The sequence below is a fragment of the Alligator sinensis genome, unplaced genomic scaffold, assembly GCF_000455745.1.
Source record: "Alligator sinensis unplaced genomic scaffold, ASM45574v1 scaffold282_2, whole genome shotgun sequence".
NCBI classification, from domain to species: Eukaryota; Metazoa; Chordata; order Crocodylia; family Alligatoridae; genus Alligator; species Alligator sinensis.
In genome coordinates this window covers 1045168-1063380 of record NW_005841879.1, presented here as the reverse complement: position 1 = coordinate 1063380, position 18213 = coordinate 1045168, and the positions used below count along the sequence as shown (strand labels likewise).

Sequence of the window (18213 nt, the reverse complement as noted above, 5' to 3'; positions counted from 1 at the left end):
TGAACGGATGTCGACACGCTGGCTGGATGCTGCACAGTCTGACCGAGCCTCTGCTCTATTTTCCACTGCCCACTAATGAGTTATGGCCCTAGTCTTTCCTCCGTCGGGGAAAAATGAAAGGCAAAGCTGTTCTCGGGTGTGGTTTGCACTTGGATGTAGTTGAAGGCACAGATAATATTTGCCTGGGCGTGCTAGCCTGTACGGTCCAGAGGCTGCAGGCTGGGACACCTGCTAAGTAACCGTATCGCTGATCAGCTGTGAATGCTGTTGCTAAACTTGACCAGGCAGCTGCCTACCACCTCAGCAGATGTTTCTCATTTTTAGCCCAGCGGAAACTTTATGAATCATTTTAACTGCTTCCCAGGGAGGGAACCTCTCGTGATTCAGCCTCATATGGAGCAGCGGTGATCCAAGGAGATATTCATGGAGAGACAAGCCCCCAGAAGCATGGGTTCACTTTCCCTGCAACTCTATCTGGGGCCCCGGGGGATCGTCTTGTACAGATGGAGGGTGTCAGATTTTGGCTGAGACATAATCAACCCCACCCCGTCGTCCTAGCTCCCCTCCGCAGGGCTCTCGCTGCTCACGAAGGGAGAGTCCTTAGGACAAATTGGGTGAGTCAGAGGAGATGAACTGTGCTGTTGCACTGCCCAAACGCCAAGCACAACCTCCGCTTGACAAGAGACATGAAGTCATTGTGAACTCGTGGCCTGCTTGCTGGCCTCGGATAACCGTCAGGATCTCTCAGATGTCCCTGCCACTAACTCAGCTGTAATAATAGCAGGAGAGGAGTGACCCGCAAGTCTTGCTGGCATGCTGCTGCACTGTCTGGCTTTCTCCGGCGGGGGGAAAATTATAGTAGGGGAATATAGGCACCTCCGTGCAAATCACAGTCTGTTTGCCAGCTCCCAAAAGGCACTGCCCCCTCCCCTCTGAAAAGCCTGAGCCCTTAACAAGGCTCCTAACTCTCAGTCCAGCCACTGTTTTCACGCCAGACCCTTGCAGCAGAGCTGGCATCTGACGGGAAAATGCAACGTGGTTGGCCTTATAGGGCAGAGCCAGGCTGGGTTGCGCAGCGGTGTGCGGAAGCTGGCGCAGCCGGGTTGAGGAAGGGACAGAGCAGGGTTTCTGTTAGCACTCGCTGTGTTTCAGGCAAGTAGAAATAATGCTGTGCACCCGCATTGCTCAGGCACAGTGCAGACTTTGCTCTCGCTGACTGTGTCACACCTCATTGTGTCACGAGGTCCCTTCCAGCCCCATATGTCTATGAAACCCACTGACTGTGTCACACCCTTGTGCTTCCTCATTATCTCACGGGGTCCCTTCCAGCCCTAATATCTACGAAATCATTGCTTAGAGCAATAGAAGGGCATTGCCACCCGTGGCAGGGAACTCCCTCATTTGAAGCAGCTTTTAAGATGGATACTCACTGTTGCTTAACAATGAGCTGGGAAAACAAGAGGGATCATTATGAACAGGTGACCCGGATGATCACATTTCCCCAGTGTATCATGGTGCACCCTGGGGAGGGAAATGGGCTCCGCCTCGAGGAACAGGATGATGTTCAAGGAGAGGAGGCTCAAAAGCAAGAGCGAAGAGTATGGTAACAACAAAGCCAACAGGCAGATTTGCTACGGCCCAACAGTAACCACACCGTGCTCTGAGGTCCAGGGGGGTCACAGCTGAGGAGCATCAATGGCTCTTCCTTTCCCCCAGCCTTAATGCCTAGGGGTCTTTTGGCAGAGCTTTTCTTCTACAAGAGGCTTGGTCCGCAAGACTGGCTGTTGCGGGGGAAGCAGAATGGGTGTCTCTGCACGGGTTTGTAGGGGGGGAATGGGTCAGAGCTCAGGTCAGGGGAAGATAAGTTCGGTCCTCGCTCACCTGCTGCCTTCTCGTTTCCCTTTAGACATTGTTCCACCCCAACAGCGGAGCGGCTGGAAAGGACGGAGAGATAAAAGCACTACGGCTGGCTCAGTACAAGGCTTTTTACACGACAGGTAGAGTGTCTGGTCCACATTTAGACAGGCCCATAGCCAGAGTCCCAGCTTCTTTGGAGAAGGTTAAAAACCCAGTACAAGAACAGATCCAGACAATGAGCTGCCCCCTCCCAGAAGCATCTCTCCTGCATTTGCTGATGGCTGAGCAAAGGAGGTAGGCTGCGCACCGCAAAGGTGGCCTTTGAAACAGTTTTGCAGTGAAAGTGGGATGCAGGCTCCAGGGCTACGGACGCCTCGCAGAGCACGGGCAGCTCCTGCGCAGACTCAGCAAGGCACGCAGACCCGTGACTTCGACAGACATGCTCAAAGGCAGGTGCTTGAGTATCCTGCTGACTTTTTGCCACAGTGCTGTTGCTGGTGCCATTGCTGCACTGGTCGCTATTGCCAGTCCTGGTGATGTCTGGAAACGAAGCTATGGGAAGGGGACAGCCAGAGGCATTTCAAAAATAGGTGAAGATGAAGGCTCTTGATGAGAAACCCCAGCAGTCTAGGGAGTGCTGTTTCCCTCGGTGCTTGGTGGGAGCTCACATCCATTTACCCTCAGAGGGTGGCTGACCGAAGTGGGTCCCTCACCCAGCCTCAGACCTGCTGGGCCTGCCTCCATCACCTGGTGGGTGACAGCTTCTCCGGTCAGAGCCAGTTTCTGGCCTCCCTGCGTTGATGTTTAACCTGAGCAGCTTCATGGCTATGCTGGTGTACCTCGTATTTTCCCTTTTTGCTTTGCTCTTCCTTTTTACAGCAACCCAGACTCCAGCCCCCAGGACACCTTGCTATGTTTCCCTTGTGTGTAGAGCTTTCCAAAACCATCGTTTCACCACCACATCATCCTGGGGTCTGCCCCTGCAAACCCGAAGGCCGCTGCATTGAAGGATTTGAAGCCCAGCTGGAGTTTCTGACCCAGCACTGAATTTCAGAGCTGTACTTACTTTCAGGCAAGGCCTTTGCCAAATCATGGAGCAAGTCACTTCATGGATTGCTTGTGCTAGCACCGTCCCCAGAGAGCTGGAGAGGCTCTTATGGCAGCTTCTGCCATGGTGCAGCTGTACCCTAGGAAACGTCTGCGTTTCCTAGCCTAACTCCACATGAAAAGGGGTTTGCTTTCTGCTTCCAGCTGGTTACACAAAGCCCAGCAGTGTGGGAACTGGGCTAGGGATGAGAGGTGTGTCCTACTTAGTTCCTTGCCTCCGATCAGCTAGTTTGCTGTAGTTCTGTCTCATCTAGGACCCTTCCTTGGAGAGCTACCTGCTACTTGTGACATCCCCTTACGAGTCTAGCACAGCTGGCGAGGAATGACCCTGCAGCAGGGTCCCGCGGCCCCTGGAACACGTTGTTGTGGTTTTGTTTCAGGGGGAGCAAAAGCTTGTGATGGGAGCATTGGGCTGGAGGAGCATCATGACCCACCACTCATGTTTAATCTGGAGCGCGATGCCCAGGAGCAGGAGCCTTTGGATACGAAGTCCAGCGAGTACCAGGCCGTGTTTCCTGCAGTAACCAGGGCTTTCGCCGACATTCTGCAGGATATTGCAACAGACAACGTGTCTACGGCCGATTACTCCCGCAACCCGGCTGCAACGCCCTGCTGCAATCCACAGCACGTAGTCTGCCGATGCCAACCTTGCCGCAACCCAGACCACAGCGGGACTACGCAGTCAACACACTCTCAGGCTTAATCAGGTATTAGTTCAATCTGTCCCTTTTCTAATGGTGCCGGTAGATTGGCTGATGTTGCCTCCAAGGGTTAGTGTTGCAGGGAAGGGGTGGCATTGATCCTGGATTTTTCTGCCAAGTGTGTGTTTCTAGGAAGGTGAGAATGAGGATTCCCCCCTCTCCCCAGCAACTGCTGGCATGTTGATTAGGAAACTCCTGTGAGAGATGTGGGTTTGGACTCCCTGAGGCTACGGTGGGATTGACCCAGGTCTCCCACTGCCCCCATGCATCAAAATGAAAGGCGGGCCTCTCCTCCAACTCCACTCAGGGAAAATGGCAGTCACACTGGGCTGTTGTAGGGAGCCCCAGCTTGGTCGCAGGCACCAGGCATCCTTTGAAAACACTGCCAGGCTGGGCTCTTTGGAGACTTGGTCAGAGAAACACCTAGTGCCTGGGCTGTGATCAGGCTCGGGGTGAGCGAGGCACTTTGCTGCTGGGACTGCGACAATTCTGGGCAAAGGCAGAGGAACTTTTAAAAAGCAAAAAATCCCAAAGATGTCTGTAGAGTTGAAGCATTGCCAGGGTTAGGTGGCAGCTCAGCAGGGCTTTTATACAGCAGCTGTTGGCTCGAGGGACGATCCAAACAAAAAACAACTTTGGCTGGAACTTGGTTATCTAAGTGACCTGTCTAAGGCTACAGCAGACCAGTGTCTCAGTTGCAACAAGCAGCCGGCATCACACCTCCCAGACCACCCCGCTGCAGCTCGAAGGGGCTGTGTAGGGTTTGTAAGCTGGTTCAGAGGCGGTGGCAGCCTTGAGTCTCAGTTCCCGCTAGGTAATGTCCTTCGCTTAGAAAACAACAGACCTGGGCCCGGCCGAGGGAAGTGGAAAGCTGTTCGCACACTGACACTGCAAACCAAGACGAGCTGTGGTTCTGTTAATAAAACTAAATCAAGACTGACATCTTTAGGGCCCTGCAAAGAACAGCAAGAACTCAGGGAGCGGCTGACACATGACAACTTTATTACTAGTCTTCCAGTAGAATTCAAATGGAGTAAGTTGTGACTTCCCCAATACCACTGCAAAAAATATTTTGCACGGGTAGAATACTATGTATATACTGTACAAAGATATAGTTTAATAGACTTTCCTATCGGTACATTTATACACATGAAACAGCTTAAATTAGAAAAGAGGAAATCGATGTATATAAAATTCAGGTTACATAGAAATCTAGTTAAGTTAGCATTTACACTGTGGTTCTAAGATATCATTTGTTAAATATAGCAATGTGCATACAGTACGTTTATACCACACCCATATACCACTTCACACAAAGGGCCAGCGGGGGCAGGTAATAATCACTCGATCGGACCGTAGTAAAGGGAACAGAGCAGCTCGGACCGTTCCCCCCGGGGGCACTCACAAATGCGTTCTTCCACATTCCTGGCTTTTCCAAACCACCTCCCAGCGCTGTCCCGAATGCTGACACGTGCTTCTCATCATGACCTCTTCACTTTGCCCGAATGACTTCCACGGCACAAGTTTATCTACCAAAATCAAAACAGAACTGCCTTACTTTCCGCAGCAACAGGCTGTTAAGCAGGGTGTGTTCAAATTCGTACTGTGCTTGCAGGGGAGAGGAGGGAAGGCACCATGCAGTGCTTGACCTTCCGTTCCGCGGGAGGCGCGGGGAGTTGTAGCTCATTTATTTTTTTGCCCTAAATTTACAGCAGTGGGAACAGCAACAATCTGGCTGGGTGATGCACGGAGCCTTGATCCAGCCAGCACCTCATCCAGGACACACACACTAGAGAATTAGACCAAGCTTGATCGCAACGTTTCAGCTCTTAACCCCTGCAGCTAGTATCGCAGCTTCCTCCGCACGCAGCCATGAGATATGCAAGAGCAAGAACTGTCAACAGCAACTTCATACCAGCTAGTCAAGCAGCCCAGCACAAGCCACAGCAAGGCAGTGGAGATATTTGGTGGCTATCTGCACCCTCTCCTGGAAAGTACCTTGGCAGAGCTGCGGTGCTCACTCTCCCACCCGCCCTGCGCCCAGAAGGGTTCAGCCTCCCCACCAAACACAAATGGCCACGTGGTCTCCAGTGGGGCCTGCCATCCCCAGGCGGGTTTTTCTCCTGATAGAGATGCGTTCGGTACTCTCTCTTACAGTGGTGTATTTTTCTCAGACATTTTCCCCAAGAGATTTTGCTCTCAGGAGGCTGGTAGCTGAACTGGGGGCCATGGCTTAACTTAAGGACTTTCAGAAACACAAATGACCAAATCTTGTTGTGCAGTGGCACTGGATTAACCATCACCAAGCTGATCAAGCTACAGTCATCATACCTGGGTGTGTTGTGGGTGTCCTTCTGCCTGCAAGGCTTAATCAGGCCAAACTCCCTTCCAAGCCACTGAGTCAGGAGTTGCCTTAAGGAAGCAAATGATAGCTATACTTCCACTAAGGCTGCCCTCGGTGAAGCATCCTGGAGCACTGTTAATAGACAACAGAGTTCCACAGAGGCGCTTTGACTCTTCGTTATCTTAAGAGATGACTCTAAAGAAACAGCTAAAAATTCATCTGAGTGTCAAATGTCTATGTAGCCAAGTGACGATGATACAAATGGCATGAGGAAGACATCGGAAATGAGCAGGCAAATGTTGGCAATATGTACCCCAAGTAGTTCCCCCTTGGGCATGCTGACAGTGTCACCTTGGGCATGCTAAGAATTTGGTCCTGGCGGGAAATGAAACTTTTAGTACTGATCTTTGGGAAGCTTTTCTGCCCACCTTTGCAAAGCTATGGGAAAGCCCTGTTCAGTTCTGTGCCATGTGGACACCTGCTGCTGGACAGGCAGCCGTGTTGCTGCAAGCATATCTAGCGCAAAGCTCTTACCTGTGCTTGTTGTAGGACCTTGGCTGTGTAACGAGGTCACAATGTCACCTTTAGCCTGCCTTAGGGACTAAGCTGCTTTGTGCAAAGCCAGGCTTGTTAACTCTCTGATCATCACGATTAGACCATCCGCTAAGTATGGCATGCCGGATGCAATGAGCATTCTTCTAATCCTGCAGCTAATGTATGCTGAGTGCAATACAAAGTTAGTAAAGAAAGCTGGCACTTAACAGAACAACCACTTCAACGGGCTCTCTAAACAGCTTTTCCCATCTGGCCAAACAGGAACACTAGGTTATATACTGCAGTGCGAGGGTACCATCGCTCAAGCCGCAAGAATCAACTGGCCACTTAGCAATCCAGTCTGCAACCTAAAGAGGGTACGGGTAAACTGTCCCGTCTTCAGGGCCCATTTTCTCATTGATACTCATATTGTCAGTGGGTGCTATGTGTCTGTAGTGGCAGCAGTGTCCTTCAGCTGCCTGCCCTTTTGAGGTACCCAAAGGGCACTGAGCATAGAAGAGCTACTTTTGTATTTCAGGCACCAGTCACTGGCTTCTAATACTGGCCTGCCATGCAGTTGCTAGTTAGGAGTCAGAGCAATAAAAATCTCTCCTGCTTTTAGGCTCCACATAATGCTCCTGAATGAGATTCTTTGGCTCTTGATGCTTAACAAAAATCCAGCTGAACTGAGCTACGAATGCTATCCCTGCAGTCGTGCCCTATAGAGCGGCATTTAAAACCAGAACTGTGCACTCACTAAGCAGAAGTGGGCTTGCTTCTCCCTACAAGGATTTCTTATTAGTGAGAAGGGAGCTGTATGCACTCCTAAGCCCTCCCACCGAGTCAGCTTTCTGAAGGGGACCAAAACTACGATGTCTTTCACTGGGTTTGCGCTGTTGCCCCGGACTGTCGCATCCGAGTGCCAGCCGCATAAAACAAACAGCAGGTCCTGGGGGACCTCCTGGAATCCAATCTATTCCTCTCGCCGCAAGCAATGCAAGCGATTGATCTCGTCTTCCTCATCACTACGCTTTCCACAGCACACAGCAGTCGGTATCGTGAGTAACGACATCCAGACAACTTTTCGTTTGAGTCTATTTTTAAATCATGCGCTTGGGCATTTCATCTTTTCTCTTTGAGATCTCAGGTCTGGCCCTTCCCTTTTCAAATTAAGCGGCCTCCTTCTATAGCTAGCAATAGATTTTGAATCCGGCCCAAGATATCTCTGAAGCCTTGCTTGCTCGTGTTTAGTTCACCAGTGACCCAGGGCAGGAGAAGGCAGAGCATTTTAAGACAAGAACTGCAGGAAAGGACTACGGCATGTTGCTCTTGCCACAAGGGCCTGTCGTAGCATAAGCCAGCGAGTAGAGCTGGATGGAGGGACGGCTGCTCTGCTTGTGACAGCTCAGAAGAGGTTTGGGAAACTTTTTGTTGCACCTCGGACAGGGACCAAACCTCCCCCCTGCTGCTCTGAACTGGGATTGTGCCCAAACCTCTTTGTCAATTTGCTTCTCTCTTCTCTCTCTTTCTAGTCGGAGGTGACGAGGGAGACCACCTTGGACCCCGGGAATCTCTCCCTGAATATTTTGTGGAAAGAGAAATGCAGCGGCTTCAACAAAGCAGCATGTCTCAGTAAAAAGGCATTTGTCAAAATTGCTCTGACTGCCTTTGCCCAGCGAGCGTGGCCCGAGTGAGCTCCCAAACTAGCAAGTGAACTGGCCACAGGGTCCATGACTTCCAGCCCGTACAGGGGAAGCACAGCCCCAGCGACAGATGCCATGTCTGAGCTCCTACTGCTCCGTCTCTCCACCGAGGAATATTTTTGGAAAGTCCCCTCCCTCTTCCTGAGTCACACGCATAAATTGTTCCCTCGAGTTAATTACAGCACCGGGCTCTGACAGATCAAAGTTCATTAAATAAAGAGCCTGCTGTTGTACAGCGGGGGGATCAGGCTGCTTCTATTCAATCCGCGCACAGCATGCAGACTCACTCAAGCCTAGCTCAGCTCCTGCTTGTTGGCACATGCTTGTCCCTAGACCATATCTCCAAGGGCAGGCTCCTTGGAAACAAGCACAGCAATTCTTCCTGGTCCTTGCTCCCTCTCAAGAGGACATTCATTTTACTACCCTCAGGGCCTAAACCTCAGCAGAGAGGCACTTTCTACCCCTCCAAACTGCAAAACTAAGTACCCTGATTAGGAAGAACAATTGGAGAAAACGTTCGTTCCAGGTTTGGAGTCAAGCACGGCACAGACAACACCAGGGAAGTGTATTGTGCAGGGTGAGAGCATTGCAAGGTCTGAATTGCAGCAGAGTTTAATGGGGATGCTGGCAAGTCAGGTCTCATGTAGACCTGATTTCAAAGTGCTTTACAAAGGAGGTCAGTGTCCTTGATCCCCTAGGCAGATCTGAAAGCTTCAGCCACAAGTTGGGGGCCCAGTTCTGAGACCTTCATGTGATTTCTACTCCCTCCTCACCCTGGCAAAGCTCCTGTCGTAGGACGGGTGGAAAAACTCAAGCGTTGCCTGTTTTAAAATGCCTCGGCAATTTGGTCTGCTCAAAATGCTCTGCTGTATTAAGGTGTTATGATTACCAAGATGCTGCCTAACTACTCTCAACAATCATCACAGGTAACCAATATCTAGATGCCCACTAAAATAATAATTGCATAACATAGTAAAATACTTGGATAAGGATTGGAAAGACACGGCCAGGAGCACAGTCAGTTTTAAAAAGCCAAGATGTTGCCGCCCAGTGATTAATGCCCTGTTAAAATACTAGAAATTGCCAATTGTGGTATATTTTTCACTGCTTATGCTGGGATAGGGGGGAACATGTTGCATTTCACTCCGTTTGGAAATTAAAGGATGGATCAGCAGTTTCATATTTACCCTGATGGCTTGTAAGTGCTGTAGCCCAGTGGACTGAAAAATCCTATAGGGCCGGATTTATTTCCTTTTAAAAATGCTTTTCTATGGTTGCAATAAAAACTTCTGCTCTCTCTCTGTATTAGAGATGCGCCCAGTTCAGACCTTCTCCCAGGTCCGCAGGCGTGCAGATTTTGGGGGGTGGTGTTTGAGCCCATCTCTAATCAGCATTAGGTCTTGCAGACCTCTCCTCCATCTCTCCTCAGCTGGGTGGGTAGAAGCTTCCTGGCAGTGTCCTCATACAGAATTAGTGATAATAAGAGATTAGGGCAGAACAGGGAGAGAAGAAACACATCTCTGCTGTAAGAGGTTAATACTTTCTTCTCAACTGTATTGCTGTTTTAGAGACTTCTAATGCTCACAGGAGGGAACTCATTCTCATCATCAAGGCACACGGGTCCTGTTGCAAACTCATGCTCTGGGATAACCTCTCCTCTCAGGGCACCCCCATCTTCTGAGTAACCTGCAAAAACAGAGAGAAGCAAAACACTTGGGACAGAGGAATCAAAGGAGGCTAGAAGTGGGCAGGCAGCGTTCACTGCATTGGAGCACGGAGCTGGATTCCCCATCTGCTCGGCAGAACAGAAGTGGCAATAGGGGAAAGCGTCTTAGCCAACATTGTAAGCTAGGGAATGGATTAATGTACTAGCTTTGGCAGCATTAGCCTGCTGCTTCCCACTACAGAGGGCCTGGCTAATTTGATGCAGCTATTTTAATGGCTACTTAGGTTTAGCAGAAGAGTGAAGAAGGGCTGGAAGAACAGAAAGCGGCAGCGCTCCTTTCTATGGGATGCAAGAGAGAAAGCAGCTTACAAGAGATCTGCATGAATAGAGGGGCAGGTATTCCACTATGCCAATTAATGCTTTGAGAAATGATCACCTGCTTGCAGTTCCAAGCTGAAATCCTATTAATGCTACATACTATTTCACATTACTCTTTTAATTCCTTGGGTTAATATCCCCATGACCAAGCGATTGCCTTTAAAACGCTCTTGTGGCTCCTGGCAGCGAGCTGCTCCTGAGGGATTTCTCTAACAAGAGACCGATTCCTGCAGAAGTACCTTGGCAGGGCATCTGTTTCTGATCTGCACAAGCACAGGTGGGTCACACACGTTGCGCCCAAGTACAGGTTTGGGCACGGCTGACTTACTCCAAGTAGCTGAAACTCGAGGCTTCCTTTGTGCTTTTAATTATAGATATTTCCAGTCACACTGGGTAAAATATCCAGCAGGACTGCTGTCCCTGTGGTGGTGTAGTCACCCCGGAGCAAGCCCTAGTCTGCATGCTAGACCTACTGGAGTGTAAGCAAGCCCGAAGACTGAGGAGTATCACGTGTTTGTTTGGAGCTTGCTACTGTACCAAAAGGCACAGTGGGTTGAGCAGGCTCTTGTGATTGTGGCACAGGAACATGGAGATCTGACGTTTCTTATAGCCACAGTTTCAATCAAGTCTTCTGACCTGCTGTCTAACACTGTAATGCAAGCAATGATGCACTTAGTGCTGTTTCCAGTGGAGATGTAGCATGGTCGTGACCATTATTAAGCATGCTTAGCACTGATAGTGCTTCATATTGTCAAAGCATTGTATCATTTGGATTCCAGATGGTTAAATAAGCATGAGCTAATTGATCCCCGGGGAACTCCAGTGAAGTAGGAAAACAAAGTGCTACTTTGCAGTAACCAGTTGTAATCGGTTTGCTCACGAAAGGCAAAATTCAGTGGCCCAGACTCGTCAGAAATGGAAGTATTTTGCCCTTGACGTGTGAATTATTTACTCCTTTCAGTGTGCTTGGGCATGTAAAACAGATCCCAGGCACTGCATGTGAGGGCAAACCTTGAGATCAACGCTAGGGAGTAAAAGCTTGGAGCCAGGAGAGTCTGCTGCGGGGTGTGGTGGCTGTTAGCAAGAAGGAAAGGCAGAGACACCTGGACTTACAGCCCTGGGTCCTGCCCTAGGACTCCCTGCTACAAAGGAGCAGGGGGAATAGGAGCACCACTAAGCCTTTATGGAGTGCTTCTGTGAGTGGGAGCTCTCCAAAATGCACTTCAGTGCTGCAAAGTGTTCAGTTGTTATTAATATCTAACCTCACAACTCTCCTGAGCCACATTCAGCATACAGATCTGCATTTTCATTCAAGGCACAAGGGTTAAGTGACTTGCCCGGAGTAACGAAGGGTATTGGAGAGGAGGATCCGAGGGAGGATGTGCAGATATGCACTCTGATCATGATGGCATCCTCCTACGCTATTAGAATCGGTCACGCTACTATGGAGTAGGGGTGGGAGCAGGCCAGCACAGTGGAACGGGCTTTCATTTGCAGTGAAGCTACATCCTGCAATCAGCTGGGTGCCAGAGGGTCCTGACAGACCCCTGGGAGGCATAAGAACTACTTTGGTTTGAGCCAGTAGCAGGAATCAGGACTATGCCCTTGGTAACAAACCAGAACAAAACTCCTCGACCTGCTGCACAGCCTGCGCTTGTGGAAACTGCTGATGCAGACACAGGGGAACCCCCTGCTCAGTAGCGGACGAATTCACCGCGGGAGCCTGTCAGCACTCAGCCCGCAAGCAGGCACACCCAGCTCGCTCTCACCTGGCATGGACGAGGTCGAAGGCGTCATACTCTGTCTGGCTACTGTTGCTGCGTAGGACTGAGGTAATGGAGGCCGGAGGTCATTTTCTTTGTTCTCTTCCATCTTCCTTGGCCCGAGCAGACTAATTGCATGGAAGCAACCGAGGGGGAAAGAATTAGTTTGGAAACTGCACTCCCCCCCTGCAATAATCCTGACCACCCCTAAGCCCATCACACAGCAATGGGGGTGCAGGGTCAAGGTAACCCATTCCTCTGAAGGCCCCTCTGCATGCCAACAACATCAGGAGCCCACAAAAGGGCTCTGCCTGCCCTCTATAAGTACATGGGTGGGGACAAGAACTAGGGAAGCCAACAATGCAAGAACAAGAAGACAGGTATGAACTGGCTGTGAATGACTTAGGTTGGAAACTAGGAGCAAGTTTTAGAGGGGTTTGGGAACAGTCTTCCAGCAGTGCCGTGGGAGGAATACAGGGCCTGGTGGGCTGCAGTGGCTGGCAAATGCACTTGATGACCCAGGAGGTCCTTGCCAGGCCAATCTTCCTAAATAAGGAGACTAGAAGTTAAGTCGAAACACCCACTCTGGTGCCAGCTCTGGGTAGTAGGTACATGGCAAGACCATGCAGGTGTCACGGGTGTCTGAATGAGCCAGGCAGGATGGAGTACGCTGTACTCTGGGCTGCTCAGCTTTCAAGTGCATTTGTTTTTTGGACCGAGCAGACTGCCGGCATGTACCTACCAGCCGGCCCAGCCAGTGCTCAGAATACATCTTATCTCGCACCCAACCCGCAGGGTAGCGCCGCTGGGTTATGTCATTCACATTTGCATACAAATTACACAACTGCCCGGAAGGGCTGACTTTGCAGTTGCTTGCTTGCGTGCATTTATTTACAGAGGTTGCCTGCCAGCTCGGCACAATCATCCCTGTCCCGTCGTTCTGTAGCACGGAGATGGCATTAAATCTAATGCTCCTGCCCCTGCCATACAGGGGTCCTTTCCTTCTGCTATCACACATGTCTGTGGCATGGTGCAATGAAAACTAGAGGATTTAAAAGCTGGATAAAGCCTCTCCTGAGGGACAGGCTGCTTACTTTCCCCATGCAAAAAAGAAATCAGCTCTCAGCCAGGTTGTCCTCCAGCTGGACAGCTAAAGTGCAAATCTGCAATCCTGGCCCCTGCAGGCTCACTATTAGATGAGGTTTCCCTTTTTCTATGCTTTAAAGATACAGGCCATACATGGAACATGTATGGTATATCTGAGCATCTGGGATGCAGTTACCTGTGTTTCTTAATTAAGATGCACTGTCCTCCATCTTGAGGGTCCAGATTGTAGATATAAAGGTGTCCATCTGATGTGGTAACCAACAGTCGAGGCAGCTTCTGGATCCTAATGAAAAATGAACTCGTGGACCTACATGCTAACATCAACATAGGAAGGTGGCCCCAGCAGGGAGACAAGGGGTTAAATCTGTCAAGGCCAGACCAGGAACTGGGGGTGGGGTGGCAGCGATTACCCCACCCCCTCAAGTTTGGGGTGACACTTTTCATCTGGGCTCAGGAAGGATCAGAGTTTGGGAGTAAACGGCACCGCCAGCTAAGGTGTCATTTGCAACAGATGTAGTTAAACCAGTGCAAACGCCCATGGAAACACGCTTATTTCAGTTTAAATCAGACCTATTTCGGTTCAGCTCATGAGGAAGAAGCTTGCAATACTCCTGTATAATGGCTAGCCTTCTGCAGTTGGCGTATCCACATGGGTCTTTGCTTTGGATTAATTAAGCTGGTGCAAGTTTGTGCATTGACCAAGCCTACGTGCCAGTGGGGAGGGCAAGGCCTGGTCTGTACCTCCACCCAGAGGCACCGCATGCTGAGGAGGTTTGGAGAAGGCAATCTAGCCCCGGGAGATGCTGCCCCCTTTTCTGCTGGCCCACAACAGCGAAGGTGCTGTATCAGTAAACCAAACTTATGTGTGCAGGGTACCCTCTGCAAGCCACTGGGGCATGAGCATGCAGATGCTCTTACATACGTGGAGAGCACACAGATGTTCCTTTGTCCCGAGAAGTTCAAACGCACGGTGGCAAAGGCTCGGTCCTGGCTCATCATGCCTGACACTTGAGCAGGGAGGTAGTTGGTAGCTGCCATGAACATCTTCCCCATGTAACCGCCCCAAGTTGGAGGCTCTTCTGGCCGGCTGGGGGGCAAGAGAACACTTGTCACTTGGGCTGTGTGCAGTGCCTACCGCCACTACCATCAGCAAAACCACACAGGCTGCAGCTACTTAGCAAGTACATCTAGATTGAAATAGCTATTAATCAAGTTGCCCTTGGCCAGTTGGTGCAACTGCATGCAAGAGTTTCCTGAACCACTTTTGCATAACTTCTTAGCCCTATCAACACGGTTTGCTGACTAGGCAAGAGCAGTGCCCTGCTGGGGATTTCTGCACATTCCCCCTCTCTCATGGAGACTTTTGCAAGCTGGTTTGCTGGATATGGCCAGTCATGCAGACCCTGCTTTCATGTTAAAATATGCCAGCCCAGGCATAGTCTGTGCCGTCACCTTTGCCAGGAGGGCAACTGTGAGGGGGGGAAAGTAACGTGTTATTCCACAAGTGGCTGGTCTGCCAGGATGGGAAGGATTTGGCCAGAAGAGACCTAAGACCAGACATTTAGTCTGCAACTCTTGAGGCTTTACGAGCATGCAGATGGGCCAGGTTGCCAGGGCAGACTAACTCTGGCCTGTGGTCAGAGGATGGAAGTGGGGGTGACTTCAGGCGCAATGCACCTGTTTATCACACTAGCCTGAAATGCAGGCTGCTCCGTGCTACTGGATTTGGAAGCTGCCCTGGTCTTGCTTTAAAACAGTCCCTCGCACCCTCACCTGATCCTTGAAGACAGCATATCTCTGACAGTGGTACTGGGCCTCCTGCAGAGCACTTTGGGCTCTGAGGGGGGATAGGCTCCCCACTTGCAGCAATGCACAGACCTCTCATGCTGCAGTGAAGAGCTGGCCTGGACAGACAGGCACTACAGGAAATGTTTCCCAAACCCCTCATTTGCACCTCCCCAGCTGAAGCCACCTCAGAGCAGCAGCTGAATGAAGGAATCGGAGTAGCAATGTTGTCCAGGGCAGGCTTGCGCTGCGGTCCCAGACCTGCCGTGGATCCAGTTCAGTGCAGCAAGTTGTGACAAGTTCCCGCAGGTGATGGAAAAGCTCCCAGTAGGTGAACTGCCTGAACCTGGTGGCCAGCTAAGCACTTGACCGCCTGCAGCAAGACCCTTCCCCTGCTTCCAGTGGCATGCACCCAGCGGCTTCTTAGCAACGCTGCCTACATTTGCTATAGCAACTCTGACATCAGCAGCATCCTGCTGAGAGGGGGAGCCTTGCTCAACAATGTCGAGCGCTGGCAGGGAGCCATGGAAGCAGGAGGTGGGCAAAGCCAAAGAAAGGCAAGCCCACAATGTGCCTCGGGCGGTGACAGCTAGCAGCAGGGATACAGGCCATGTTTCCAAAGCAGCAAATCCTTGAGAGTATTAAGCCACTGAGGCAGTTTGCTGCTGGTGTCATTGAGGGCAAAGTCTGAGGCCTGATTAACATGGTAGCAGGAGTGTGCGACTATGCCTGGCAGAGGAAAAGAGAGTCCCTGGGTTATGCAGTGTGTCTCACCTGTCTGTGAGATGTTCCAGTTTAAAGATGTGCACAGTCTCAGTGTTGCTCGAAGCACAGAGGAACTGCGAGTCCATGCTGAACACGAGAGAGCTGATGTTCACATACCTGCGGCCAGGAAAGCAAGGGGGCTGGTTATTTCATAGCACACTGCAATGGCCACATGCAGACAACTACGGATCCTCCCTGCTGGCAGGGGATGAGGAGGCGGCAGAGACTAGCCAAACCTCCTGCCCACTCAGGTGCTGCCACACTGGCAGGAAAGCTGGGGCCGCACATCGTTAGCTTGGACTGGGGATGCTGCTGGTCACACTAAGCCCCACCCGAGAGGTCTGCCTGAAAATGGAGTGGCAGCCCTATTTCCCCCGCTCCAGCAAGGATGCCAGATCAGAGGCACAGTGCATCAGGGGAACCTGCCAGATGTGACATGGCTGTCAGCATCCCCCAGCCGCCCAGCAAGGGGCAAACCGCAGGAGCAGGATAGCTTCTGGCAGGAGCTGGTGCCATGGAAAGTGGGGAGTAGACGGCACGGAGAGGCACCATGCTCAGATCAGAGTTTGCTGATCAGCAGGGAGGGCTGCTGCTTGCCGGTGCTGCTGAGGCCAGGCCTATACTCTCCCTTTGTACTGGGATGTGTCAGGATGGTCAGGAGAACCGACAGGCAGGCACAGTCCTTTGTGTATATGCAGGTATGAGAGTTTAAAGGGGCCTTATACTGATGGTGCTTGATCCCCTTCACATAGCAAATACAATGGGTTACTAATAATAGCTGAAGCAGTAGAGTTTTCCAGCATGGCAGGGCTACAGTGTTGATGAAGAGCTCGATGCGATGACCCAAAACTTCTTCCATGCTGCAAGGCATGGGACAATTCAGATACGCCTCTCTTCCCCCGCCAGTCGGAGGCCCCTGCTTTGCAGGTGTTTATACTTGGGTAAAATGGAGGTAAACCCCAAACTGAATCACAACAGCAGCATTTAACACCACAATCAGGCTGCTGGCTATCTTGACTTCACTACTTTAAGCAGGAAAGAACATGGAGTCGGGGCACTGAACGCGCGCCTATTCTCCGCAATCACCCTCTTCTGCAAGGGGCAGGTGGGAATCACTACACACAGCCAAAGCAAAACGGCTTCATGGCACCGGGATGCTTCGCAAGGCCCTCTCCATGGATATGTGACCTTCTGGTGCTACCTGGATCCGGCTTCCTCCCACAACTGAGGGGACAGCCTGCCAGCGATACCATGCCTAGGAAGCAAGCGCCTGCCAGTGCTGGGCAAAAGGAAGCATTCAGGGGACTGAAGCACAGAGATATTTCACCGGGCTGGCAGGAAAGGGGAAGGCTGCCACAGTGTAGATGGTGAGGACTGCCCCGGCACAGAAGGTGGGTAGGACCGCTACTTGATCCGAGCTTGTCACCAAGTCGAAGGAGCAAAACTGACCTCTTCATTCCTCTCCTGAATTCATAGAGCTTTTGCCCTTCAGGCACGGAGAACACACGGATGACGGTGCCCTGCAAAAGTGCAGAGGGGAGGTCACACAGCAAGCAGAAAAGGCCTCCTCCCCGTAGCTTTCCTGGGGAAAGTCCAACACGCAGAAGCCATCTCCATCTTCCCACCCAAAGCAACATCAGCTCTCTGGCTTGACAAGGCCATCACACCTGTCCCTGCCTCTCCCCTCGATCAAGACCGGAGCTAGACCTTTCTAAAACAGAACCACATTGAACCAGCCCCAAGAGGACCTGGCCTTGCCCACCCGTCTCTGCAGGCATGCTGCTTGAGCCTGGCCAGCATGCTGGGCATGTCTGCAGCAGACCTCTCACTCACTTTCTCTGAAGCGCTCGCCAGCTTCGATCCAGCTGAGTTGAAGGTAAGCGCAGCCAGGGGCCCGTCGTGGGCAGGGATTGTGCAGACAGGTTTCTGTGGACGGAAAGGGAACGTGAACCCGAACAGCAGTACTATCTCCTGCCCTGTTTTAGCCTCTTCCACCCTCCAGACCCAAGCTCGCCTGCTGTTCAGGCTGTCCTTTCCAGAGCACGAGTGGGACTGTGTCTCCTCTGCGCTTGCACTCATGCCACCTCTGCTCACCTCTAAATTCAGGCATTCACTCATTTCTCTCCCTCCAGCCCACCTCCTACAGCCACCGGGCAGCATCAGCATTTCTTGGGCTTGATCCCAAGAAATACCCAGCACGCACAAGTCCTTTAGCAGTTCTGGATCAGAGCATAGTGTAGCCAATGCCCTGATCCCTTTCTCCTCCGATGCCTGGTACTTTTTCATGCCCGGGCAGAGTGAGTTCCAGGTCTAGCTCACCTTCAAGGTAACTCAGTTTTTCAAGCAATATTCACTCATGGGACTTCACCCCGAGAGACAGTAGTGAGGGCTGAATGAGGGGTTGTGAGCACTCCTAGTTACACGCTTCTTCTCACGCTTGCTCACTGCCTCTCCTTGTTCTACCCTGGGCCTTTGAACCATGCATTTCTCCCAAGCTGCCCCT

General features: G+C 51.3%; 2 protein-coding genes across 5 annotated transcripts in view; one reads left to right on the top strand and one right to left on the bottom strand.

The window, feature by feature from the left end:
- ARSG (arylsulfatase G) overlaps positions 1 to 9802 on the top strand; it is an 88033-nt gene extending 78231 nt beyond the window's left edge. The window contains exons 13-14 of one of the 2 annotated variants that reach the window (XR_003092526.1): positions 2311 to 3671; positions 5378 to 9802. Coding sequence is in view for 1 of the 2 variants with exons in the window: in XM_025196254.1 (XP_025052039.1) it covers positions 3345 to 3667 (323 nt within the window). In the remaining variant the exon portion in view is untranslated. The remainder of the gene's footprint in view (positions 1 to 2310; positions 3672 to 5377) is intronic. The other variant, XM_025196254.1, reaches the window with a different exon arrangement.
- The window catches only part of WIPI1 (WD repeat domain, phosphoinositide interacting 1), a 25370-nt gene continuing 11802 nt past the window's right edge, over positions 4646 to 18213 (bottom strand). For 2 of the 3 annotated variants that reach the window (XM_025196256.1, XM_006017388.3), the window contains exons 6-13: positions 17544 to 17636; positions 17160 to 17230; positions 15720 to 15827; positions 14083 to 14247; positions 13336 to 13443; positions 12060 to 12181; positions 9832 to 9932; positions 4646 to 5194 (exon numbers count right to left, since the gene is read on the bottom strand). In XM_025196256.1, coding sequence (XP_025052041.1) covers positions 5147 to 5194; positions 9832 to 9932; positions 12060 to 12181; positions 13336 to 13443; positions 14083 to 14247; positions 15720 to 15827; positions 17160 to 17230; positions 17544 to 17636 — 816 coding nt within the window. In that variant the 3' untranslated portion in view covers positions 4646 to 5146. Of the gene's footprint in view, positions 5195 to 9798; positions 9933 to 12059; positions 12182 to 13335; positions 13444 to 14082; positions 14248 to 15719; positions 15828 to 17159; positions 17231 to 17543; positions 17637 to 18213 lie in introns of all 3 variants that reach the window. The other variant, XM_025196255.1, reaches the window with a different exon arrangement.